The 26,376-nt window shown below is 38.3% G+C and overlaps 1 protein-coding gene across 3 annotated transcripts in view; it reads left to right on the top strand.

Moving 5' to 3' along the window:
- Positions 1-26,376, top strand: part of RANBP17 (RAN binding protein 17) — a 315,037-nt gene that overhangs the window by 247,394 nt on the left and 41,267 nt on the right. For all 3 annotated transcript variants that reach the window (XM_081232575.1, XM_081232574.1, XM_081232576.1), the window contains 5 exons: positions 3,072-3,160; positions 10,646-10,753; positions 13,542-13,624; positions 23,766-23,980; positions 26,130-26,268. In XM_081232575.1, the coding sequence (XP_081088701.1) occupies positions 3,072-3,160; positions 10,646-10,753; positions 13,542-13,624; positions 23,766-23,980; positions 26,130-26,268 (634 nt within the window). The remainder of the gene's footprint in view (positions 1-3,071; positions 3,161-10,645; positions 10,754-13,541; positions 13,625-23,765; positions 23,981-26,129; positions 26,269-26,376) is intronic.

Genomic DNA, 26,376 nt, shown 5'->3' with positions numbered 1-26,376 from the left:
AGGAACCTGCTATCTTTAGTCCCTTCGTAAAAACTCCACAACGTTAAATTATTTAAAATCCTAGATTTTCAGCATGCGCACATTAAAAGTTTTCGCACTAAGTGCCAAATGTTGCAAACAGCACTTTAACAGAATGATTTTGCTTTGATCCCTGTAGCAGTTCCTGAATAATTTATCACAGGTTATTGCCTTAATTCTGGAGAGGGATAGAGCAATAAAGGCAGATGAAAACACTCCAGTTGAAACACCTTGGGGCCTGCTCATTCCTCTGACACGGCTCTTTTGTTGGAACTATTTAGAGGTTATTAAGATGTGTCTCCAGAATTAAGAGTATGCTGTAAGGATGAAGACAGCCATCTTAATTCTAAAGACAAAGCACAATGACCCTTCACCTTCTTCTTCTTTGTTGTTATTATATAGTAGAATTATGAGGGTAATATTATAGCTGCCCCCAGTAGTGCCACTACAGTAAAGGGTCTGTCAGACTTTCCATTAGAAACCCTGTTTTGGAGGTCAGGGTGGAAGGAGCCGCATTTCAACTGTTTCCCAGCCCATCCGTCTCACACTTGGCACACAGACGGCCATTCACCATGCAGGAGACTGCAGCACCGAGCAGTTTCTCCTTGAACTATCCAAAAAAAGGAATCCTTAGGATTAGATACCCCAGACCTGCCCACTCCCCCAAACAGCCTCACTTTATAAGGACCTCTCATTTTTCAGGTCAGTCAAGTGTTGACTAACTGTAGGAGAAAGGCAACTTTTGAAATAAACCTCTTTGTACTGTTTTAAGTGAGATGGTAAATTGTGGCTCTTCCTCCCCTAAACTTCAGATCATCCCTTGATCTCTGAGATTGTTTGATAGCCTGGTTGAGCTCCTTGATGACAGTTTTCCTGGTCTCATACCAGAACTGGGTATGTTTTGACTGTCAAGAAAGTATTTCCTTAGTGTTGTTTGAGTGTCTGTATAGATTATTACAGTACTCTTGCTGCTTTGAGATACAAGATTGTTTGAGTATGAGAGATCTGTTTCTCACATTAACACTGCATTTTCCTGCTCAGTTGAATCTTTTGAAAACATATTTAGTTATTATATTGTCATATGCTTCCTCTGCTTTGGAGTAACATTTTCTGAAATGGATATAATTTCATAGATTTGAGTCAGTTAGAGCCCTTCTATTAACTTGGCGTCTCTTAAGAAAAAAATTTGTGGTGAAATAAATATTAACCTTTTTGTGTAATAAGGATAGTCTAAAATATTTTAAGAGCCTTTTGCACTAGACACAAAGTAAAACTTATTGCTCCTGTTGACCGATTTAGAGTTGAATGGTGATGAGTACCTTATGTATATGTGAAAACTGAAGATTATTTGAAGAGTAGCCTGTAATTTGTAAGTGTACATAATAAAAATAGAATCAAAAAAGGCCACTTTAATAGAAAGACTACAAAGAGAATTAGTCAGAATAGAATTGTTCAAAGACTTCTTAGAAGACGTATTCTGTTCTGGAAGCTGCAAGAAATGTAGAAAGCTGAGAAAGAGGAGAATAGGTTCCCGGTGATGAAAACAGGTTACATAAAAGGCAAAATGGTTAAAAAAAAATAGCAGTCACGTAAGAGAACTACACAGAGAGACTAGCCGATTATAGAAAAACAAGGACTGGTGAGATTATGAAAGGAAAAAGATAAGTTATTTAAAGAAGCAGAAGCAAAAGTTCAGGGTTTACAGATTCAGAAATTCAGATTACCATCATTCTATAAGCTGTTACACAGGATAGAAACTGAATATTCTTATAAACAACTTCCAGTTATATTGAGTCACCTAACACCTTTTAGGTGTGGGGCATCAGGGAAGGGGGATCAAAAATTACAGATACTTGTGACATAAACTGTTTCCTACTTTGAAATTTTTTTAGTCATTAAGATGAGGGTCAGCATTCACTTCCAAGTCCTTAATGATAATTTAAATGCCTTCCTAAAGAGACTTTCATTTATTACCAAAGTGTGCGGAAAAGAAAATCTGATAAAATAGTTCAGAGACCATTTTCTGGCAGAATATTTCCACTGAAAACAGTATCTTCAGAAATCACAGTTGCATATCTCAATTATCCCACCCCCTTGTTTTGCAATTATGTTTATTTGTACTCTTTGTTCTGACATTCTAGCATCTGTTCATGGGTTTTCTTTTTCACTTCCCAAGCATCTTCCTAAGGACAGCTTAATTAAGGGTCCAGAGTACAAGTCAGATCTCTTCTATTTAAGAGTCAAGTTTTCATTTTGTTTTGGTTTGTTTGCTCTAAAACTAAGTATTTATGGAACACTTTCATATGTATCAGGCTCTTGTTAGGCATTTTTGTATAAATTTATTAAATTTATTCCTGACAGTGCCTCTGTGAGAGAGGCATTATTAGCCCCTTTCAGAGATGAGAAAACTGAGATTGATAATTTGCCTTGCCTTAAGTCTTACAGTTAAGAAGTAAAGCTGGGTTTAAATTCAAGTCTTCTGATATTGAGTGTAGAACTCTTTTCCTTATATCTTTTCCTTGCTTGGGGCATGTGAATGCCATTCTGGGTATGCCACGGTACCAATAGGTCATCTGGCCAGTTTCATTTTGTCCTAGGTTACTAAAGATATTCCTTAGGGATCTTTAAATGCCAGTGTGCTTTCAGGTTAGACTCCAAATTGCATAGTGGGACTGACTTCTTGCAAGCCAATGTGGTTAAGATTTGTTGTTATTAAATAATGTCTATACCCTGTACATTTCTGTTTCGTGGGATTATCAATACTCTTTTTTTTTTTCTAATTTGGCGTTATTCAGAAAAAGTATGTTAGGAATCTAAATGTTTCTAAGCTATTGGAATCATGACTCAGCTCAACTTATAAGAAGCAGAGTTGGTCAGCAGATGTGATGGTCTGTTTGCTTAAAAAGTCTATGACTTTCTATAGAAAGAGATCTGAGCGAGACATTTTAGCTAATGAATCAAAATCAGATATGTGGTCATTATTGCCTGATTATTACTCCATCTGCTCTGTGCTAACGTGAAAATCAATTACTGTGTCTCTTTCCCACTGACAGCGTCTGTTGATCGGGCTGGCAAGAGATCTTCGAGGGATTGCCTTTGCACTGAACACAAAGACCAGCTACACCATGCTGTTTGACTGGATGTATCCTTATTACACTGTGACAATACCAGCTCTGTGCACAGAGGGGTGCCAGGCCCCTGGCTTTCGTTTAATAGTATGGCACAGTAGGGAAGAGGAAACAAAGCTAAATGAACTAATGTGTACTCAGCTAAAAATTACAGCACAGTGGCAGCAATACAGATAACTGAGCACAGCATTTGGAGACCCAGCTCAGAGAGGTCACTTTTTTGGTGCCATTAAATATTGACACCTTAAAAAATCACATCCCCAAATGATTGTTTATGTTGGGGTTGCAGGGATAATTGGGCTGACGTCTCTAACTCAAGATCAATGGATCCTACCGTTCGGCATTTTCGAGGAGATTTGGATTCCTACTCTATCTCAAATAGCAGAGCTGAGGTCACTTTATCTCTTTGAGGCTCAGTTTATCATGCTGTAGTTTTTCATCATCGTGAAAATATTAATGGACATGAAAAGGGGGAAATAAGTCGTTAGGATTTTCATTTGATATAAAATTTGAACTTACCTTTGCCCAGGCTTAGTACAGACAGCAAAATAAATAAACAAGGAAACAAACATCCCCCCACAGAAATGCCTCATCCTTAATAGTAAAAAGATTTGGTGTTAGGCAGACCTGGCTTGAATTCCTAACTCTCCATTTTCTGTGTAAACTTTGGCAAGTCTTTTCACCTCTCTGAGTTTCCTCATCTAAAAAAGGAGACATCCAGTATCATGGCCTATTGTAACCATTGAAATAGGTAACGCACTTTGTGTAATGTCTACAACATAATAGGTAGTCATAAATGGTTACTATTAATATTGTTTGATCAATATTGTACAAATCCTCTTTGATCTTAACAGAAAGTGATAGTTTATGTAAGTCATGTAAGTGTAACATCTGTTTTCATGCCTTTATACATGAAACCATCAGAGCACCGTAAGAAAATTCTGTAACCTTAAAGTTATTTTTTAAGTTACAGTATTTGTCAGTTGCTCTTTTCAAACCCTTCTTTTCATAAATAAGAACTTCCCCCATGAATTGAATTACAAAAGAAACTTCCCTCATAGATTAAATTACAAAAGAAACTTCTTAAAGGCAATCTTCAAGTACTGATGACACAGTTATGGCCGAAAACATAACTAACAGGATCTGGGCATGTTTCAGAGAGAACGCTACACATTAAAGAAATCGTTTAACATTAATTTTGAATACTTACTTACATTTTTACTTACTATTAAAACCTACCTCATCAGATTTATGTGCCCATAGAAGGGTTAGAGATAAGAATTTTCCATGCTGTTTAGAAATCATGTATGTCTTTATATCAGCATACAAAGTACACGTACAGAGATTGTAGATTTTAACGTGGAAAGTCATACAACTCTTTTAACTGTGCAGAATAAACTGGAATTACATATGACCCTTTCATTTCTCTAAACATAAATACAAGCTCACAAAGCAAAAACTTTCATTTATTTGAAATATTGTAAAAACCTAATTTTAGCACTTTAAAATTGATGGTGATCTTGAAGCCAACCTACAACTCTAGGAGGTCCAGCAATTAATGCTTCACGTTTTTCTCAGCAACAATCTTAACTAAGAGTTCAGATAAGAACTTTCCCCTTAGCATCAAAGAATAGAAATATCTGTCATAATTGATACTGCCTAAAATTTATAGAACATATTGTAATTTAAGTTTTTAATTAAGTCTGTTTTCCATTTCCTCACTTTACTCCTTCTTTTGGGCACCTATCTGAAATGAAACTTTTGTCCAGCAGATGGCAGAAAATAGCAAACGGAAAACCTTGGGACCTAACTGTTTTGTTTTGGACTAGAAACCACTGTCTCCTCCATCTGACTGTAGACGTTGATGTTCTTAGGATCAGGGACGGAGGACGAAGTGTCAGTTATGCAGGAAGTTATGCTAGATTGCCAAACGGGATGGCTTGGTACCGGCCTTGCTTATAATGATTGAGTTTCAGTAGCAAATCAGCTTCCTTGGGAAAAGGCCAAAGGCTTTTCATAATTGTATTGACAACAAAATGAATATGATAAATGGTGTTCATTCAGTTGAGGCAAGATTTATAGTTTTCCTTTGGGCAAGGGATAAAAGAGCAAATATTTATAATAATAGTAAAATTTGTTTAAAAGTTACATTATTTGATAATTCGAAGAGCTTTATTAAAATATTTTGAAATACTTTAAGCAGTTTCAGGTGATAAGAGTACAGATTCTTTCCAAAGTATTCTAGTAATGTAAAAATGAGCAAGTATATGATTAAAAAAAAAAACATGGATATGAAAGTCATTTATTCTTCCTAAAATATTGATATGTCAAACCGTCAGTGATGATTCTAATATTACTGCTGGAGAAAGTTTATTTGCCTTTTATCCACATAAATGTGTGTTCTTTAATTTGCTGTATAGTCCTTAGCATACAGAAGAAACATCCTATAAGAGCACATGTCATCTTAAAGTCAAAATGCATTTTATTTATCGTGACTATTTGATAAAATGCTATTTTAGTGGTTAGCTATTTAATTTAAAAACATTTCTATAAACACTGACTGCATTAACTGGTACACGAACTACATTGCTTACCACTCTGTCCTTCCAAACCTAAATTGCCTGAAACTACACAGCAACCATGTTGATAAATTGTCCCACTACTGGAGAACAGAAGAAGAATCACTGCTATTTCTTTGCCCCTGTTGTGAGAATGCAACAATATAAAAGCACCTTACCTGGCACTGTATTTAGTCACCTTGGTTAAACTTTTTCCAGATCATACTTACACTTAAGTATCAAAAACCCGGGCTTCCCTGGTGGCGCAGTGGTTGAGAGTCCGCCTGCCGATGCAGGGGACGCGGGTTCGTGCCCCGGTCCGGGAAGATCCCACATGCCGCGGAGCGGCTGGGCCTGTGAGCCGTGGCCGCTGAGCCTGCGCGTCCGGAGCCCGTGCTCCGCAACGGGAGAGGCCACAACAGTGAGAGGCCCGCATATCGCAAAAAAAAAAAAAAAAAAAAAAAAGAGTATCAAAAACCCAGCGGGAAATTGAAAAAACTAAAAATAAGAGAACGTGTAGGATGCTATTTCCTCACACTCATTCTTTTAATTGTCATAATCCTGATCCTTGAGTACACTCTTTTTCAATCACGCAGTCAGTGCTGTTGTTTAATATGCATAAACACATTTTACAAAGACAAGGCAAGACAATGAGATTTGTAGGGGAAAAAAAAGAACTTTGGAATAGGACAGTCTTAGGTTCCAGTCCTGGGTTCACCACTTAACAACCTGTGGGGTTTGGGGTAAATTACTTAATGTCTCAGAATCACAGTTTTCTCCTCCATAAGACAGGGCTAATAATACTTGTATCACAGGTATGCTGTAAGGAGTGAGTGAACTGACATGTATAAAGGGCCTAGTACAGTGTCTGGCACAAAGTAAATATAACCCCTCCACTGTTGTTAGTTCCTTTCCCTAATATGGAATGAGACAAAGGAATCCGATTTGCTCACTTATTCAGCAAATTTGGCTAAGGACTGTCCTAGGAGTCATGAGGGATGTAGATTTCTTACACTCAAATCCCACCCCAAAATGAGCTTACAGTTGAATAGAGTCAGTTAGGTATCTACCTAAACAACTGTAATAAAATACAGAAGGTGATAAGTGCCATAACAAAGATAGAAATAAAGTGATTGCATTTAGCTAGAGCATCAGGAAAGGCTCTGTAAAGGTGAAGATATTTCTTTGGGTCATATCACATAAGTAGGATTGGACTATTGGAACTGTGAAGTAAGAGGTTTTCAGTTGGTCTAAGCACAGGTTTAGGAAGGAGAGTAGTAGAGAAGATATTTTGTTAAAGATACACTTATTTTATGGTTGGACACGCAGGTTGTCTGGGACCCTTGAATATCATGCTAAGGAACTGAGACCCTTATTCCATAGATGGTATAAAGCAATTGATGATTTTGACTGACTAACAGAATCAGAATTGTATTTCAAGAAGAGAATAGTCAGCAGTATGTTGGACAAACTGAAATAGGGAAGAAAGTAAACCTGAAAAACTGCTGTTGAACAGGCATATGTTGAGTGCATTGTGCCAGGCATGAGAAATGAATAAAATGATTGCTTTTTATAAGAATGAATAAAATGGATCGCTCCTTAGAAGCTCATAATCTAGTGGCCATAACAAATAACTAATAAACCATCAATGTATTGTAACAAAGATGCATGCAAAAGACCATATGAACATTTAAGAGGAAGAGATTGGTATTTGGGGCAAAAAGTAGGCTTCCCAGGGAAGTAAAAGTTGAGCTAGGTGTTGAAAGATGGATAGGCATTTGCCAGACCGAAAGAGAGAAGGCTTCCCAGCAGCATTTGCCTCCATGAACAAAGGTATAGATGTTTCACATTCAAGGAATACCTTTCAATTAAGCTCTGAACTAGCAGGCTATTTCTGTTCTGGAACCACATCCTCACACTCTTATCTCCTAAAAATTTTAACAAAAACCTCTTTCCTTGCCTTCTAGTATATTAGAATGCTTTCTCTACTGTGGTCCAGCACATAGTAAGTAACTATTGGATGGATGTCGTCAAGAAGCAAACCTCATTCTTTTCAGTTTTTCATATTAAGCATCTTATAAGGCAGTAGCATATCATTAATTTTTTTATTTTTTATTTATCTGGTGTTGACCTTAGGAATCCATTGAGGAGATCTAGGTGAAAGCAGTTAGATGTGTGCCACTTCTACCTAAGGTCTCCCACTGTCCTCCTCCTATCCATATATACATAGTTCTCACAAGGCCACTGGAAAATTAAACTCCTAGAGTGGGTTCTGATTCTCACCGTGTAATCTGAGTCTGGCACTCTCACTCTGAAACCCTTTTAACCTCCCTGTTTGGTAGACCTTTACTCTGCTTTCCAGTAATCACTCATTTTCTCTGTGGCAGTCACCTCTGTCAGAAGCATGTTAGAGTTGGCACCACTCTCATTCCACACAGAAGAGGGAGCATCCCCTCATATCCTGGGCCGTATCCCATAGTGAATACAGTGTGCTCTGAAAAATATGATGGTCCTGATATCTTTAGAATGCCTTGCAAAGGGGCTTCTGTGTGCTTATGATATTCTTAGATTCTGAGATTTGGGTCTTTTCAGTCTCCTGATGAGTCTTCCAGATGCTTTCCCACTCGTGATCGCTGAGTTTGTACTCAGATCTCTTGGTGGTGTATTTTCGCACCTGTACTCCTCGGGCACTGTTTCAGAATTTTGGTACTCAGAGCATTACTATTATGTGTGCACCACCCAGACTCAAGCATGAATTCACCAAGAAAGAAAGCCATGTCTTACTTATCACTGGATCCCTGGCACAGTACATAGCACAGAGTATCTACCATCTATCAAAACTAACAGATTTTCTAGTCCATAGAAAAAATAATAAGTTATCTGACAAAATAGAGTTAATAATCAAGTTTATTGATTTTATATTTTTCATTTTCATCCAACTGAAACCTCATTCACACATATACACTCACTTCTCATCTCATCTCTCTGCCTTATTTCCTTCGTAGCACTTTCTAAAGGATCATATATCTATTTTATTTTCTGTCTTATTAGAATATAAATTCCACGAGGGCAGGGATTTTTGTAATGTTTGGTTCACTGATGGCTCCAGAGAGTCTGTAACAGTGAGAATATATTTATAGAATAGGCCTTCAATAAATACTTAAGTAAATTGTTCATATATATTCAAATACAGCCTTAACATGGTATATCTAAGGGGACAAAAGTATTGCTTTTTGCACTTTTAGGGAGCCTGACACTCTTAAGGTATTTAAGGGCTTATTTTCACTAAATGTTATGTGAATTATTTCCTGAAGCTTCAAAGTGAAATGCACAGCTTTAAAGAATCACATAGGTAGGTCTAATCAAGTATGCTATACACCTCATTTTTAGGTTGGCAGGTTTACCACAACAAATATTTATTGAAATCTATTTTGTGCCAGGTCCATGCATACAATAAGTACCTATGCTGTGCTCTCAAAAAGCATATAATAGGAGAGATAAGGTGTTATGGTAGCACTAACACAGGGTACCAGAGCCTTACACAGGAGACACACTTAGTCATGGGGAATTAGGGGAGGTGCCACGGAGGCTTCTTGGAATAATTGACATGTATATTGAAATATGAGGGACAAATAGGAATTAACAAGGTAATAGTAGGGAAGCACAGGTCTTTGCCCTTGAGAAACTCACTATCTAATGGGGCAGATGGGTAGCGCAAGCAACCAACCATAATACAGTTTGTTATAAGAGAGACGTGGTCAAAGTGCTCATTGAACTTAGATGAGGAAGAGATCGATTCCTTTTGACAAAAAAGAGAAAGTTTCACCATTCCAGGGGAAGTAAAACTTGAGCTAGATGTTGAAATACAGTTTGGAATGTGTTAGGCAGACAAAGCAGCATATAGAGGAATAGAGACAAGAGAGAGTCGGCATCAGTGGGTTTGCAGAGAATTAAGAATGGCCAAACCATAGATAAGGGCAGGAGCACTAAGAGACGAGACTGGAGGTAGGCAGGGACCAGATATTAAGGACCTTGTTTGCCATGCTAAGGAACTTGAAATTTATTCTAAGATCAGGGAAGAAAATTGTGATCTTTCTCACCATGGAGATCACTACCCATACCACACAGGAAAGGAACAACATGAGGTGATTCAGTTCAGCACTTTCATCTGAAACAAAACGACAAGTACATTGAAAAACAGCAGAAAGAGACAGATTTAGGGATTAGGAAAAGAAAAAGGAAATGAAGATACAGTGGTATCGGAAGGGGTTTTTCTGCTGCAGTTTTAGGCCTTAATTTTATATTTCTGTGTCCATTTGTTAGGAGGAGGCCAGTTACGGGTTAAAGGGTCAGTGGAGCTGAGTCAGAGTTTTCCAGGTTCTGGTGGTCTCAGCCATTGACTTCACAGAGACATGCAGTCCTCAGTATTGATGAGGGTGTTTGAGAATTTCTCCTTGAGTGTACAAGGGACTACCTTTTAGCAAACTGACCTTGAGTTGAGATTAAAAATTACCCAAAGCTTTTCTTCAAGCTATCATCCCCAGCGTTCCTTGGGGTTATAGTGGGACTAAGCAGAGTTAAGTCAACAACTTAAAAGAATGTAGGTCATTTCTAAGCTGGGAGATAAATACGTGGGGTTTACTATTTACCTCTACTTTTATGTATTTTAAAAGTTACATAATAAACAACATTTTTTTCTTAAGTGGTTTGATGCCCAACAAACTCTGATAATAGCAATTCACATTTTTTACCCTCATTAACTAAACTTATTTTTCTTTCCTGCAATATTAAGCATAATTCTTTAAATATGTTACATGATACTTCATAAGTATGCTAAACATAGAACAAATGTGGATTCCTTTTTTTTCTTTTTAAGTGGCACCAATTTTCAGAAACAATATTTCTTTTGACCCTTAAATTCTTTAACAGGCTTTATAAAAGGTACCCAACATATATTCCCATTCTTCAGAGGGCTGTTGAGCAGTGGTATGGAGAGCCAGCATGTACAACTCCCATCTTAAAACTTATGGCAGAACTGATGCAAAACAGGTAAGAGGTAGGATAGGCGAGTGAAAAGGTAATTTACTATTTGGTAGCACTCTTCGGAGGTCAGACTTTCCTGCCTGGTGTCTGTATATTTAAGGCTTAGCAAGAACCCAGGAACCGAAACTTAAGATGATCAGTTGAAGGCAGTAGAATTAGAGATATAAGGTTGAGACTTTGGGCGAGAAAGAATTTAGTATACTTAGGTGTATATGGGGACTGTGGGAACGGGGAGAAAAATTGGAAGACTATAGCCACCGTTATTTAAAAGATTCAAAAGCACAAAATGGCGGAAGGTAGGGTTTTGTTTTGTGTTCTTTATAAATTTATTTATTTATTTATTTTTGGCTGTGTTGGGTCTTTGTTGCTGCGCGTGGGCTTTCTCTAGCTGCAGCGAGCGGGGGCTACCCTTCATTGCGGTGCACGGGCTTCTCATTGCCCTAGCTTCTCTTGTTGCAGACCGTGGGCTCTAGGTATGTGGGCTTCAGTAGTTGTGGCTCGCGGGCTCTAGATCGCAGGCTCAGTAGTTGTGGCGCACGAGCTTAGTTGCTCCGCAGCATGTGGGATCGTCCCGGACCAGGGCACGAACTCGTGTCCCCTGCATTGGCAGGGAGATTCTTAACCACTGTGCCACCAGGAAAGTCCCAGGGCAGTTTTAACTGTTTCATTGCTTAACTGCAGTTCTGTAGAGCAGGAAAGGAGTTTAGAGGTCTCTGAGTTGAGATGCTTTATTTTATGGATAAGGGAACTGAGTCCCAGAGCAATTCGTGGACTCATAGTTTGTCTCAGAAGCCCTGGGGATTGTCCCTGCCTTGACTTCTAAGTTTTCCTTCTTCCTCTGTGCCAAGATGCACATATGTGGATGATTTATGCACTCACAATTTTTATTTAAATAGCAACTACCACACTTCTCAGAAATTGCCTAGGTGACCTTATAATTTGCATAGACAAGCAGAGGTTCAGGTTCTTCGTATATAAATATTAACAAAGGTGTAGCTAAAAGAGAAAAACTGCAATAAGATAATTAGTTTTACCTCTTTAAAATGTCATTATGAATATGGCTTAGCACCAAATTACCTATCACTTAGCCATCCTGTTTCATCAGTTCCTCTTTGTAAATTGCGTGTTGGAAGGGAGATATCCAGACAGGGAAGGAGTATGGATTGCAACTCTAATTTGATCTATGGTGCTGGGTTTTTCACAGCAATAATTAAAAATTTTTAAAACAAGAGGTGGGAAAAGACCTGGCAAATAAATAAATGTGAGTATTCTTTTGAAAGCTGTTAGTTTTTTTTAAAACTGTTCTCGGGCTTCCCTGGTGGCGCAGTGGTTGAGAGTCCGCCTGCCGATGCAGGGGACACGGGTTCGTGCCCCTATCCCAGAGGATCCCACATGCCGCGCAGCGGCTGGGCCCGCGAGCCATGGCCGCGGAGCCTGTGTGTCCGGAGCCTGTGCTCCACAACGGGAGAGGCCGCGGCAGTGAGAGGCCCGCGTACCGCAAAAAAAAAAAAAAAAAAAAAAAAACTGTTCTCTAGGTGCCTTAAATACTAAACGAAGGATGGCTATATAGTTTATATTAGAAATTTAGTTTTTATTAAATTACAGTTTTTTCAGCCAGATAATTAATAGTTCATATTACTGATATAACATTTAATACTAAAGGAAAAAATCATTATATTGTATATTGTAAAGTATCTTATATCTGCCATAGGTGGATAATTCATATCTAGCACAGTTGTCCAAAGAACTACCTGGTAAAAATTTGTAATCCCAGAAAATGTTATCTTGTCTATATTTCTCTGGAACCTAATGTGAAATATATATACACATTTCTTTAATCGGAATTCTATGCCAACAATCAAATGTTTCCAGTAGTATTTCTAATAAGTTATAATTGCACTTAATTCTGAAGCATTTTGAAAAAGCATAGAGAAGTAGCAATTTATTCTATTCCTAGCAATTTATTCTGTTCCTTGGCAAATATCTTTGCTTTTTGGTGTTTCTTTGCTATGACCTATTTCATATTTTTGCTGATCCTTTTAAAAATATACCATTATTTCTTAAAAGCAGAGCAACAAGGTATATTGGAGCCAACTAAAGCCAAAGTGATGTTAAAAAAAGCAAATATTATGTCAGGATGGCATGTCAGTCTTTTACTCTTTTCAGACTGTTCCCCAACCTGTTAGGAACTAGGGAGGTAGAACTGTTCTTATTTAGAACTTCTGGGATTTGTTTCTCTTTACTTGAGCTATGTTCAATGGAAACTATAGTCTGTATGTAATTTAATGTGTTTGAAATATGCTTGAAGTATCAGGTGATTCATTATGCATATGAGCAGTATTAAAGGTACTTAGATTTCCTGTGATTTTATAATTTGTTTTAAAGATGTGTATTAGGCACTACAGGAGATCTCAAGTGTAAATCTCTATCCAAGTAACTATATAAACTTATACATACTTGGGGTTTTCTTTATTATTATCTATCAACCACTTTGCATGAAAGGAGAGGGGTATAAGAGGTCTGTGATATAGGATGTCAGAATATTGTTTTGACAGATAAAAAGTGGATTCTTTGAATCAGCACATAAGTGAAAATAATTTTGTTGTTCTAGTATCTTTATAGTGAGAGAATTAGCACACACATTTTATCAATACTTGTTTAATGGAATGACACTTTAAAAAAGGGATAATTGTACTGTTGCTACTTCTAATAAATGAAAATTCTGGGTATTTTAAACCTATATTTGGTTTTTTTTATCTGCACATATAGTCTAAATTTTTGCTGTATTTCTTAGATCCCAGCGTTTGAACTTTGATGTATCATCTCCTAATGGAATTCTTCTCTTCAGAGAAGCTAGTAAAATGATTTGCACTTATGGTGAGTATCCTTTTCCATATTTGTCTCTGCAATATAACTTTTATCTCTTTGGAGGAAAGAAAGATGTTAGTTATTTTGTTCTTTTGAACCTTCATATCTGTATGAATTTGTGAAGTGGGTAATAGGGGTGCAAAAAGCCAGGTAGCTATCATATTGACATCAAGAAAATAGCAACATGCCTTTGACTACAGATCATGCCTGACCAACTTGATGAATTTCTTTTAGATGAAATTGCACTGTCAGTAGGCAAAGGGAACACACTATAGATAGAATATTGAAAAGTTATAGCATATTGAAAATTGCTAAAAGTTACATCAGGGAGTTTAGTGTATTGGGTCAAAGAATGCTTAAACCAGTATGTCACCGGCACTGAATTTTGGAAAAATATCCTGGTAAGGAGCAGTAAATATTTTATTGTAGGAAATCTGGGGGGCACTGCACCCTAAGAATCAGAGTTCTACAGTAATGATTGTTCTATTCAATTATAGTAAAAAAAATGTGGTTAGTAGTTAGAAATGAGCCTTAGAACTACCATAAACCCTAATATTTGCCAATTCTGACAGCTTCATCAATGAGATTCTCAACTCTCTCAGACCTTTATGTAGCCAGGGAATGAGGATACGATACAACAGATAAGAATCCTCTGTTAAACGTAAAATAGATAGGTAGTGGGAAACAGCCGCATAGCACAGGGAGATCAGCTCGGTGCTTAGTGACCACCTAGAGGGGTGGGATAGGGAGGGTGGGAGGGAGGGAGACGCAAGAGGGAAGAGATATGGGAACATATGTATATGTATAACTGATTCACTTTGTTATAAAGCAGAAACTAACACACCATTGTAAAGCAATTATACTCCAATAAAGATGTTAAATAAATAAATAAATAAATCTCTGTTAGTTTGCCACACACTGACTGAATACTAACTACAGGCTGGACGCTTTGCATTGTTCTTCTTGAGAGATGTCTCTCTGTGTCCTCCTTTCCTTTGTCCTCTTCTTTTTTGCCTGTCTGGTCTTACCTTCCCAAATCAACAGCCAGCTCTATGTTTGGACTCAAAAATTGCCTGTGATTCTCATACTTCTTTTGGAGTACCTAGAAACAGATTTTACAAAATTTTGTAAATCTTCTTTAAGTGAGTGTGTGTATGTAGGAACAGCCATTAAAAGCGTATTAGTTTATTTTGTGTATGGTGTTAGGGAGTGTTCTAATTTCATTCTTTTACATGTAGCTGTCCAGTTTTCCCAGCACCACTTATTGAAAAGGCTGTCTTTTCTCCATTTTATATTCTTGCCTCCTTTATCAAAGATAAGGTGACCATAGGTGCGTGGGTTTATCTCTGGGCTTTCTATCCTGTTCCATTGATCTGTATTTCTGTTTTTGTGCCAGTACCATACTGTCTTGATTACTGTAGCTTTGTAGTTAGTCTGAAGTCAGGGAGCCTGATTCCTCCAGCTCCGTTTTTCTTTCTCAAGATTGCTTTGGCCATTCAGGGTCTTTTATGTTTCCATACAAATAGTGAAATTTTTTTGTTCTAGTTCTGTGAAAAATGCCATTGGTAGTTTGATAGGGATTACATTGAATCTGTAGATTGCTTTGGGTAGTATAGTCATTTTCACAGTGTTGATTCTTCCAGTCCAAGAACATGGTATACCTCTCCATCTGTTTGTATCATCTTTAATTTCTTTCATCGGTGTCTTATAGTTTTCTGATAGTTTTCTGCATACAGGTCTTTTGTCTCCTTAGGTAGGTTTATTCCTAGGTATTTTCTACAGCAGAAACTAACACAACATTGTAAAGCAACTGTACTCCAATTTAAAAAAATTAAAAAGCATATTACTTTTAAAAAAGTAAAACCTATTTTAAACAGCAGAAAAACAGTTCTTTTAAATTGTTTTTACTTGAACTCAAAATATTCTGGGACTCTGTTCTGTATGCACTGTAGGCCTCTGTTAAAAATGCTTAGTTTTGGGCTTCCCTAGTGGCGCAGTGGTTGAGAGTCCGCCTGCCGATGCAGGGGACATGGGTTCGTGCCCCGGTCGGGGAAGATCCCACATGCCGCGGAGCGGCTGGGCCCGTGAGCCATGACCGCTGAGCCTGCGCGTCCGGAGCCTGTGCTCCGCAACGGGAGAAGCCACAACGGTGAGAGGCCCGCGTACCACAAAAAAAAAAAAAAATGCTTAGTTTTAATTGTACATTTGATTTTTAGAGTTTGAGGTCATAAGTGTATAGAAACTACAGAAAGCACCTATTTAAGACAGTAAACTTAAACTCTCCTATTTTCATCTGTACCAGCAACTATATTGCCACAACTTTTGCATCTGTTGAAAATGGACACATTAGAATCATATAAAGTAGAAATGCTTTGCCGCCCAAAGGTAAAAATAGACCCCTTTTTAAATATTCTCAGTACAGTTTGTTGTGTTTCCAGGGTATATCTAATTCCTTTCAGTGTCTTATCATAAAAGACATATGACTGGAGCTTTTTCCAAAAGCATGATATCTTTAAAAAACATAGATTTTGGCAATTAAAAGATCTGAGTACCAATTCTAGTACCAACCCATATCAACTCCATGACATTCAGCTAAGGCACTACACCTCTTTGGCCTAGTTTTCTCATATGTAAAATTAGAAATAATGAATACCTACTGACCTACCTGTCTAGTTAGGATTAGAGGTGGTTAATTGAGCTACTCTGGGTAAAGGGCTTGGCACAGGTTGTGACATGGCTTAGGTACTCAGTGAATATGCCTTTCTTTGATCCAAAGCCATTCTCTTACACTCACAGAACCAGCCTCCTTTGGATAGGGGTTCACTGACTTCATCACTTTTTTATTCAAGAATGCCTTCTGCTTGGACCATGCTGTCCTGCTTCCTTCTGCCTGTAACAAGTGCTAAGCATCTATTTCCTCACTTTTTAAAAAGAAATACTTCCCCATTATGAAACAATGCACATATAATAATTTCTTAGTAGTCAATAGACCTTTAACTATACAAATGTTAGTTTCCTGTTACCAACCACAGTTGTATCTTTCCTTCCCCCTTTTCTGGATCCAGTTTCTCTTACTAAGTGAGGCTTACCCACTCTTACAGTAGGGCTGATAAGAGCAGCAACTTCTCCCTCTTCCAGGATCACTGAATCTCTAGTATAGGACAGAATGTAAGTCCAGCAAGTGACACCAAAATGAATCTCAGAACAACACCAAGTCTATGGGCTTCAAAAGCTATTCAGTCCTCTGTCAGGTTGTTTGACATAGACAAAAGCATTGCAGCACAAGTTGAGAAAGAAAACTGTGAGGATTATATTGGAGGAAGAAGAAGAGGAGGAGGCAGAGGAAGAGAGGAAGAAAAGAGAAAAGCAGAAAAAAGAAAAAGAAAAAGGAAAGAGAAAACCTTCAAAGCATTCTTGAGAAGAAAAGCCAATAAGGAGTTTTCTTACTCTGAAGAAAGACTAGGAGATTAGGGTAAGGTTCTTCTCCTTAGTTTGGACTAATAATAATGGTTGCTTCCATTTTTTAATCAGCTATTATGTGCCTGCTCCTATACTAGACCATTAATCATACATTAGCCCATTGAATCCTTAAGGTTAGTATTATTATCTGCCACTCACTAGTCACTTGGCCTTGGTTAAGTTGCTAAGCCTCTCTTGCTTCACTTTCTTGTTAAACAGAGAAAATAATACCTACTTCATAGGGTGGTTATGAGGATTCAATTACATAGTGCATGGAAAGCCCTTAGATCACTTAGCTACTGTGATTACTGTTATGAAGAAATTGAAGCTCATAGGAGTTAAAGATTTGCCAAATATTACATAGTTAGCAAATAGTCAAATTGGAATTTCATTCAAAGTCTGTATAACTTCAGACAGTAGTCTTTCCATGTTCCTTTCTGCCACTTGAGAGTTGCCACACAAAGTTGGGTATTTTTGATGAAGTACTGTTCTTTAAGTATGGTGATTTCTATCCTAAAACTTAAGGAAAATGAAGGCTCAATGGAAAAATGTCCTTGAACTTGGTCACCAGTGACTTTGACACATGCACTTTACATAGAATAATAGAAAAATCTTTTTCAGCCTTCACTGATTCCACATGCTGGCCTCAATCAGCCAAGCTGATTTTGTCTGTCTTTATCTGTGTAATGTTTTATTACCCATGCTTTTACCTCTGGAGATTGTAATGCGCTCACTGAAGGGAGATCCTGTGGTTGCCATCCAGGAGTCTAGAAGATGAGGAAAAGGATGACTAGGAGGGTACAGAAGAGCCAACATTATTTATTTCTGTGGTAAGCCAAGGTGAAGGAAGGGAGAGCCCCTGGAAGAAAGGGGCCAGAACATTCTCTGATCCCTCTGTTCCCATCCTCACTGGGTTCCTTCTCTGCTCACCTGTCGTGGGCAGTATTTGTGTTATCGATGATTGGGGCAGATCAGAGAGGGAAGAACTCATTTCCACATGCGCCTGACCCGTTATATATTTTATGGAATACCTCCACCTCGCTACTCAATGAGACTGGCAGGAAAATAATACTTTTGATATGCTGTTTTATTTATCTACATTCTGTCATGATATACTTTGATGTAAGTTTTTAATTTTGCCTCAGCTCTCAGCTGCTCCCGCCGTTACAGCTCAGGGTCAGCAACGAGGTTAGCCACAGTAGCACAAAACAATTTCCTGTTTGTGCAGCCCAGGTAACATTTGGATGAGGATTAGATTTTACCACATTTTCTACTAGCCCAAGCCTATTATTTCTAATGAGTTTTAAATTGCTTCAAGAACATGTATTTCAAAATTTAGTGCTATGATCCGTTCAGCCTGAGCAACTTAATAAAAGAAATTTCTTTCTTAAATTTTTGGTTAAAATGTTGCATGCAGTGTAATAAATGTTATTACTTTGGAAACCTACTTCTCAGTTTTAAGAACTGGGTGTTTTTTATGCTCAATTTCCATTTGTCTAATCTTTTCTTCCCTTTGCCTCTGGGTAATGGTATCTTTAGTGACATCTGTTGGTTAAAGAGTGCGCAGAAGGGAGAAATAGTGGTTGTTTTTATAAGACTGGCAAAAATGGAGCTGCTTTTATTCCTTCTTTAGGTACCTGATTTAAAGAAAGCTCAGTGTGTGAAAAATCTAAACTTTAATAGTGGATAGAACAACTATAATTATTCACTGTACATAAGAATTTACATCAGGGTTCTTTTGAGCAGTATATGCTCCAGGTGCATTGAAGGTATGATCTAATAATATGCTTAAATTGAATTTGTAAACTGATATACAAGCCACTGTTATTTACTGTGACCTAGAAAACAAACCAGTGGTTTTCCAACTGGGTTTTTCAGAGCCCTAGAGATCTGTGAGAGTACCACAGAGCCTCTCCAGAGAGGGGGGAGGAGGGGACCCTACTGCCACTTTGACCAGAACCACCCAGCTATATATAGTTGCACTAGATTTATTTGTAATAGGGGTCACCTGCTTAAAGATTTTTTTTAATAAAAGAGCTTGAAAATTACTGGTATGTATTGATACTATTAGAAGCATTGTAAGAATGAAGGATTATGATTTCTATTTATGTTTAAATGATTACAAACAGATAGCTGAACAGGGCTTCCCTGGTGGTGCAGTGGTTGAGAGTCCGCCTGCCGATGCAGGGGACCTGGGTTCGTGCCCCGGTCCGGGAAGATCCCACATGCCGCGGAGCAGCTAGGCCTGTGAGCCATGGCCGCTGAGCCAGCGCGTCCGGAGCCTGTGTTCCGCAATGGGAGAGGCCACAGCAGTGAGAGACCCGCGTACCGCAAAAAAAAAAAAAAAAAAAAAAGATAGCTGAACAATGTGTTGGACTTGAACTAGAGGCTTAATAAAATGTTATCAGGAAATAACAGTTCCGGAAAACAGACCATCCAGGAACCATGGACATAACCTTAGATTGTATCAGAAACGTGGTCAGGGACATAGAGTTGTATCAGAAACGTGGTCGGGGACATAGGACAACAAAGTAGTAGAGTAAGCTCACAAAAATCTTCTTAAGGCGATGGAATGATCAACACCTTGAGGATCCCAGGCCTTGAGGAATACATTTCACAATGAATCCACACGTGCTGGACTTGGCCACTTCTGCACACAAGCAAAAACTGCTAAACAAGCTGGTAAATAAGTAAGCGTGATCTCCAAACAAGTGGCTTAGAGTTCAGTAGATTCTTTCATCCATACAGCTAATGTTTATTGAGCATTTACTATGTGTTTGAGAGTTACAAGGGATAGGAAGAGAAATAAGACACACAAAAAAGAATCTTACTGATTCTTCCCTTAGTGGAGTCCAGCAGTGGACTCAGACAAGTAAATAAAGAATTATAATGTGTTGTGCTCACTTTTATGCTTAAGAAGCATACAGAGTGCTATGGGAGCCCAGAAGTTTCTAACTCAAAACTGAGGAGCCAGAGAAGGAAATAAGAATAGGGCCTGGAAATTTGAGGAGGGCATTTCAAGCAGGCAATAGCTTTTACAAAATCATATAAATATAAAACATTAGCATGGTCTATCAGTAAACTGAAGGATTTCAGAATTGCTGGAGAAAGTAGAAAGTGAAAATTCCTGATTATCTCATCACTCAAAGATAACCGTCATTAACAGTTTAGTGTGTGCTCATTCATACTTTTTTATGTGTGCATATACATATATTATTCCAAAAGTGGTATTATAATATACTTGCTAATCTGTAATTTGCTATTTTTTACTTATATCATGGCCATCACTTTATATTAATACATATCTAAATCTACCATATCTCTTTTTTTCCTTTGGTTTTTCATAATTTTTTTCTATCATATCTTTTTTTTTTAATTTTTTTATTTTATTTTATTTTTGGCTGCATCGGGTCTTCGTTGCTGCGCGCGGGCTTTCTCTAGTTGCAGTGAGCAGGGGCTACTCTTCGTTGTGGTGCGCAGGCTTCTCATTGCGGTGGCTTCTCTTGTTGCAGAGCACAGGCTCTAGGTGTGCGGGCTTCAGTAGCTGTGGCTTGCAGGCTTAGTTGCTCCGCGGCATGTGGGATCTTCCCGGACCAGGTCTCGAACCTGTGTCCCCTGCATTGGCAGGTGGGTTCTTAACCACTGCGCCACTAGGGAAGCCCTCTATCATATCTTTTAAAATAGATGTAAAGCATTCCATTTTATGGGTATACTATAATTTATTTAATTCTTCACCTTTTGATAAATGTAATTTTTATAAACATGTAATTTTCACTATCATACACTATTGCAGCAAGTACATACACTGTACATTCAGCTTTGTGAGCTTCACTATATTCATTGTTGAATATATATATTCAACAAATATATATATTGAGAGCAGCAGGTGCTGTTCTAGACTCTGGATATATCAGTGAGCAAAACTGAAAAAGAAATTATTTTGTATGTCAGAAGGTAATAAGTGCTATGGGGAAAAAAAAAAAAGAAAGAAAGCAAATTAAGATGGGAGCATTAGAAGTACCAGGGAGGGACTTCCCTGGTGGCCCAGTGGTTAAGACTCCTTGCTTCCAATGCAGGGGGCGCGGGTTCGATCCCTGGTGGGGGAACTAAGATCCCACATGCCGCATGGCCAAATAAATAAATAAAATTAAAAAAAAAAAAAAAAAAAAAAAAAAAGAAGTACCAGGGATTGGGAAACATGTTGCATTATTAAGTAAAGTGATCAAGGTAGGCCTCATTGAGAAAATGACATTTGAGCAAAGACTTGCAGTAAAAAAGGGAGTTAATCATGCAGATATCTTGGGGAAAAGTATTCCAGGCTGAAGGAACACCAAGTTTTAGGGTCCTAAGGCCAGAGTGTATCTGGCATGTCTGAAGAACAGCAAGGACACTGGTTGCTGGAACAGAGTGAACAAAAGAGAGTAATAACCAAAGCCATGTCATGTAACGTCATATCCTGTGAAGATTATCAGGACTTTGACTTTAACTCCAAGTGAAGGAGAAGGACTTTAGAATGTTTTGAGCAGAGGGCTGACATGATTTGCTATTGGCTTTGACCAAGGTGATAACAGTGGGAGTAGTGAGAAGTGGTTAGATTCTGGATATATCTTGAAGGTAAATCAAATTTCTTGATGGATTGGATATATGGTATGAGAGAGAAAATGTAATCAAGGGATTTTGGCATAAACAACTGGAAGGATGAAGTTACCATTAACTGAGATGGAAAAGGCTGAGAATGGTGTGAGGGGGACTCAAAAGTTCCATTTTGGTTGTGTTGAGCTTGAGGTGTTGATTAGACATTCAAGTGGAGGTGTTGAATACGGAGTTGGATATACAAGTCTGAGGATTGGAAGAGCTCTGGTCTAGAGAAACAAATATGGGAGTCGTTAACTCTTAGATGGCATTTAAAGCTGCAAAACTAGATAAGATCACCGGGGTGGGGGTATGAATTTAAATATAAAAGATTTAGGGCTTCCCTGGTGGCGCAGTGGTTGAGAGTCCGCCTGCCGATGCAGGGGACACAGGTTCGTGCCCCGGTCCGGGAGGATCCCACATGCTGCAGAGCGGCTGGGCCCGTGAGCCATGGCCGCTGGGCCTGCGCGTCTGGAGCCTGTGCTCTGTAACGGGAGAGGCCATAACAGTGAGAGGCCCACGTACCGCAAAAGAAAAGAAAAAAGAAAAACAGGGGAAAACAAACACTGTGACACTGATGGAACAGGGAATTTATTTTAGGAATTAGACCTTGTACAATCTTGGGTGAAGATGGGAAAATAGGTCCAAGGGGGAGAGTTGGAAGTTCAGGAGAAAAATCATTAATAGGCCCTCCTGAAATAATGGCGTGGATGGACAAGTTTGAGCTTGCAGGGAAAGCTAAAAGCTAGAGACATCCAGCTGCTGGGGTGGGACCCTGAAAGGACGTGGGGTGAGAGGGGGGGACTTGTGTAGTGGTAAAGAAGCAATGGAAGACTGTTGCCTCTGCACAGCTCCTGCTCTGTACGTGTGCTGCCAAGCACTTGGTGGTAGGCTTGGGGTCGTTGGTCAACAGGGCTTGTAGTTCTAGACACAGAGCAGGAAAGAACAAGGAGAAACTAAAACCCGGTGGTATTTCTACATCTTTTTCTCACACCTCTAATCACAACAACCTTCAGAAAGTCATGGCTGCTACTTCAGTTCCACCTTCTAAATCTCATATAGATTTCTGTTTTGCTCAATTCTAGCCCACAACCGTACAGGGAAATGAGTTCTGGGAAACTTAATTCTTATTTAGCCCAATAGACACAGTACAAAACCACAACAATATGCCTCTAAATTTTGTAAATTGAATTTAGTTTCCATTTTAGAAGCAGTACTCACTTGAACAGGAAAAAGCAGAGCTAAGAAACATGTATGACTTTATAATTTTTTACAAAGCATTCTTAGGTATTGCCTGGTAACATAGCTTACTAGCACACATTTCAGAAAGAGAAACTGTTAGTTGTAAATGCGAACTATAAAAAACTGTAAGGTGATTATATAAACATTTCTTCATCTTTTGATGGTCAGACATAGAATTTAAGTACGGTTTTTAAACAATCGTCTCTTTAGATCTTCTGAAAAAATGTCTAAGGGGAAAAAGAAAGTAACATTTATGGTGCACTGTGCCAAGAATTTCTTGTGTCTTATTTCATTTAACTCATGTACCAAACCTGTGAGGCTCCTAAGAGTGAAGTAACTCAATATCAAGTGCATGTGAAAAGGTTGAAAATTCATCCCACAATTCAGAGTAACTTATATCTCTAAGTTATCTTTTCCTCTTGACTTAGTTTGTTATTTACTCCTACTTTTTTTAACTTCTTATTGAAGAAGAGATAACATATTATATATTAAAGTACATAAAGTGAACTAATCTTAGGAGTACAACTCAATGAATTTTTGTGCATCTACATATATAATCATTTAATCACCATCCAGATAAAAATATCAAACTTTTCCAGTACCCCTTGATTGATTTTCCTTGGGCCATTTGTACTTCCCAGGTAAACTGCCTTATGTATTTATATTTTTCATTATATGGATGATGTAATTCTTGGAACAATGGTAGGGGGAAGTGAACAATAGCAGTAAAGTGAAAATGTTGAATAATGTGCCTCATAACTGCTTTGAATTACATCTACTTATGTCACTTTCTCATTCTGCTTTTACCCTAAAACAGGTAATCAGATCCTGTCCCTTGGGAGCCTCTCAAAAGATCAGATTTATCCAATGAAACTCAAGGGCATCTCCATCTGCTATTCAGCTCTCAAATCTGCCTTGTGTGGAAATTATGTCAGCTTTGGCGTCTTCAAGTTGTATGGGGACAACCATTTTGACAATGTACTCCAGGCCTTTGTCAAAATGCTGCTGTCAGTGTCCCACAGTGACTTGCTAGTAAGCAGTCGTGCGTCATGGGAGTCTTTGTATGAAACGTGAAGTAACACCACCACAGGGTTGTAATTGTTATAATGAAGCCCAAGGAGTTAGAATAGCACCAGATCATCTTATGTTTTAGGACAGCTTCTTGATTTAACTTACAGGATTTGAATAACTATAGTGGCTGTATTTATATAATTAAATGTGCAGTTTTGAAAACTGCAGCTACCATCTTCTGATAAATTGGTCATCTCAGGTGTTCCAGGTTCTGTGTCTAGAGAAAATGTAATTAGCAATTTCAACTAATTGCTTACAACTATACTCATAATTCAGAGAAGGTCTGTGTTTCCTGGAGCAGAAAATGCAGAATGACTATAGGATCTTCTCCTTCCTTCATTTCTACTCTGTGTACTCCCCTTGCTGTTTGGCCTTGCTTTCCATTAAAATTCAGGTGTGGTGGACAGAGTGCTAAACTGGAAGTTGAGCGGCCTGGTATGTAGTCTCAACTCTGCCACTTGCTGGTCATTTACCTTGAATAAATCACCTTCTCTATTTCTCCAGGCTTCAATTTCCTCACCTTTAAAATGAGTAAATTAAACAAAGTGATCTCTAGGTCTCTTTTCTACGGTACCGTCTAGTCTCTGTGATTTATGTCAGTTGTTTTCAAACTTTGAGGCCCATCAGACTCACCTGGGGTGCTTGTTGGAATTCAAATTTCCAGGCTCCTCCACTGAACTGAGCCTGAGTCATTATCAGATTTTTTAAAAATATCTCAGCCTGATTACACAAAAGCTAATATATGCCCAATGTGGTTGCAATAATTACTTCAGTAACACAGCCAAATTCATGCTCAGGCTTAGTTTAGGCTTTCCCACCTGCTCCCAGCCCAAGGTTACAAGTAAGATCTGGGGGCCTTCATTAGTCAGCCTGTATGAGAAATGCTCCTTTGACATTCTAATGCACTAGAGGTACCCTCTTCCACCTTTCTAAGCTAGTCTTCATAAAACCACATCTCCGGAATTCTCTGGCAGTCCAGTGGTTAGACTCTGCAATTTCACTGCCAGGGACCCAGGTTCAATCCCTGGTCGGGGAACTGAGATCCCACAAGCTGTGCGGCATGGCCAAAAAAAACTAAAAACAAAAAAAACCACATCTCAAGCCAAAGTTGTCAAGCCTCTTTGAAGTAGAATGGAATGTTCATTGAAGGCTGCCTGTACAACAGAAATTACAAAGTGGAAACTTGAGCCAGATCAGCCATGTGTTACAGCCTCCTCATGGAGGGAACTCTTCGCTACAGTTGAGGCCCACCAAAAAAACCTGATATGGTTCCAGGAATTTCTCTATTCTTTTTTCTAGTAGACAAGCAAACCTCTAACTCAGTAATCTCAAAATTGAGGGTGCATAGGACTCCCTTAGTGTACATTTTTTAAATGCACATTTCAGGACCTCGTTCCAGAGGTTTTCATTTTGTAAGTCTGAATTGGGAATCAGAAAACTGCATCTTTAACAAGCACTCCATGTGATTCTTGTGGAAATAGTCAATCTCACTTTAATAAATATCGATATGGTTTATTTCTCTTATAAGTGTTGTGCTTCTTTGATACTGGTTTGGGTTTCATTTGAGGTTTTTCAGGTATCTTTCTCATGCACTTATCCTTTGCCTGTTGTATATGGTAAATATTAAGCCATTTACCGAGTTATGATTTAATTAGATGGGTTGGCATTGTGTAAATATAGCAGACTATGATGCCAAATGCTATTATAACAGCAAATTTCTTTGTGTTAAAAAAAAAAAGGTTGCCTAGCCACTATTAAGCACTGTTCAGTGTTACAATATTCCAGCCCAGAAAAATCATTCAGTCTTCTATACTGCAGCGATTTTAGTTGCACTTAAGTGTTAACCACATAAGGCAAAATTGAAATTACTTACTAGGGTATGCTGTAGCTTCAAATTAGGATTTCTTGAGATCAAGAGACTTTTATTAGAACCCCTTTAAATACTGAATTGAGAATCATTATGTCATTTGTTCCATGTATTTATATTTAGGTTTATTTTATGTATTTATGTGTAAGGTCACAATTTCTAATATTATAAATGGCAGTTTTCACTGAACTGTGACACGTCTTTTGCTTCCCTGTGGCTTGACATTTAGTATTTCTGTTATAGCAATATCGGAAACTGAGCCAGTCTTATTATCCACTCCTGGAATGTCTCACCCAGGACCACCTGAGCTTCATCACCAACTTAGAGCCTCCTGTACTCCTATATGTTCTCACATCTATCTCAGAGGGACTCAGTACTCTTGGTAAGTATCATGGAGAACATTGTTTTCAGAGGAAAGACTTGATTGTGGTCTCTTAATGTATGTGCTTTTGAGATGATCATCCTACAAATGGGGAAAGATTATTTACCC

Source organism: Mesoplodon bidens (assembly GCF_964165515.1).
Source record: "Mesoplodon bidens genome assembly, chromosome: 4".
In the NCBI taxonomy this organism is placed as follows: Eukaryota; Metazoa; Chordata; class Mammalia; order Artiodactyla; family Ziphiidae; genus Mesoplodon; species Mesoplodon bidens.
Note: the sequence above shows the minus strand (reverse complement) of the source record. Positions and strands in the feature narration are given on the sequence as shown.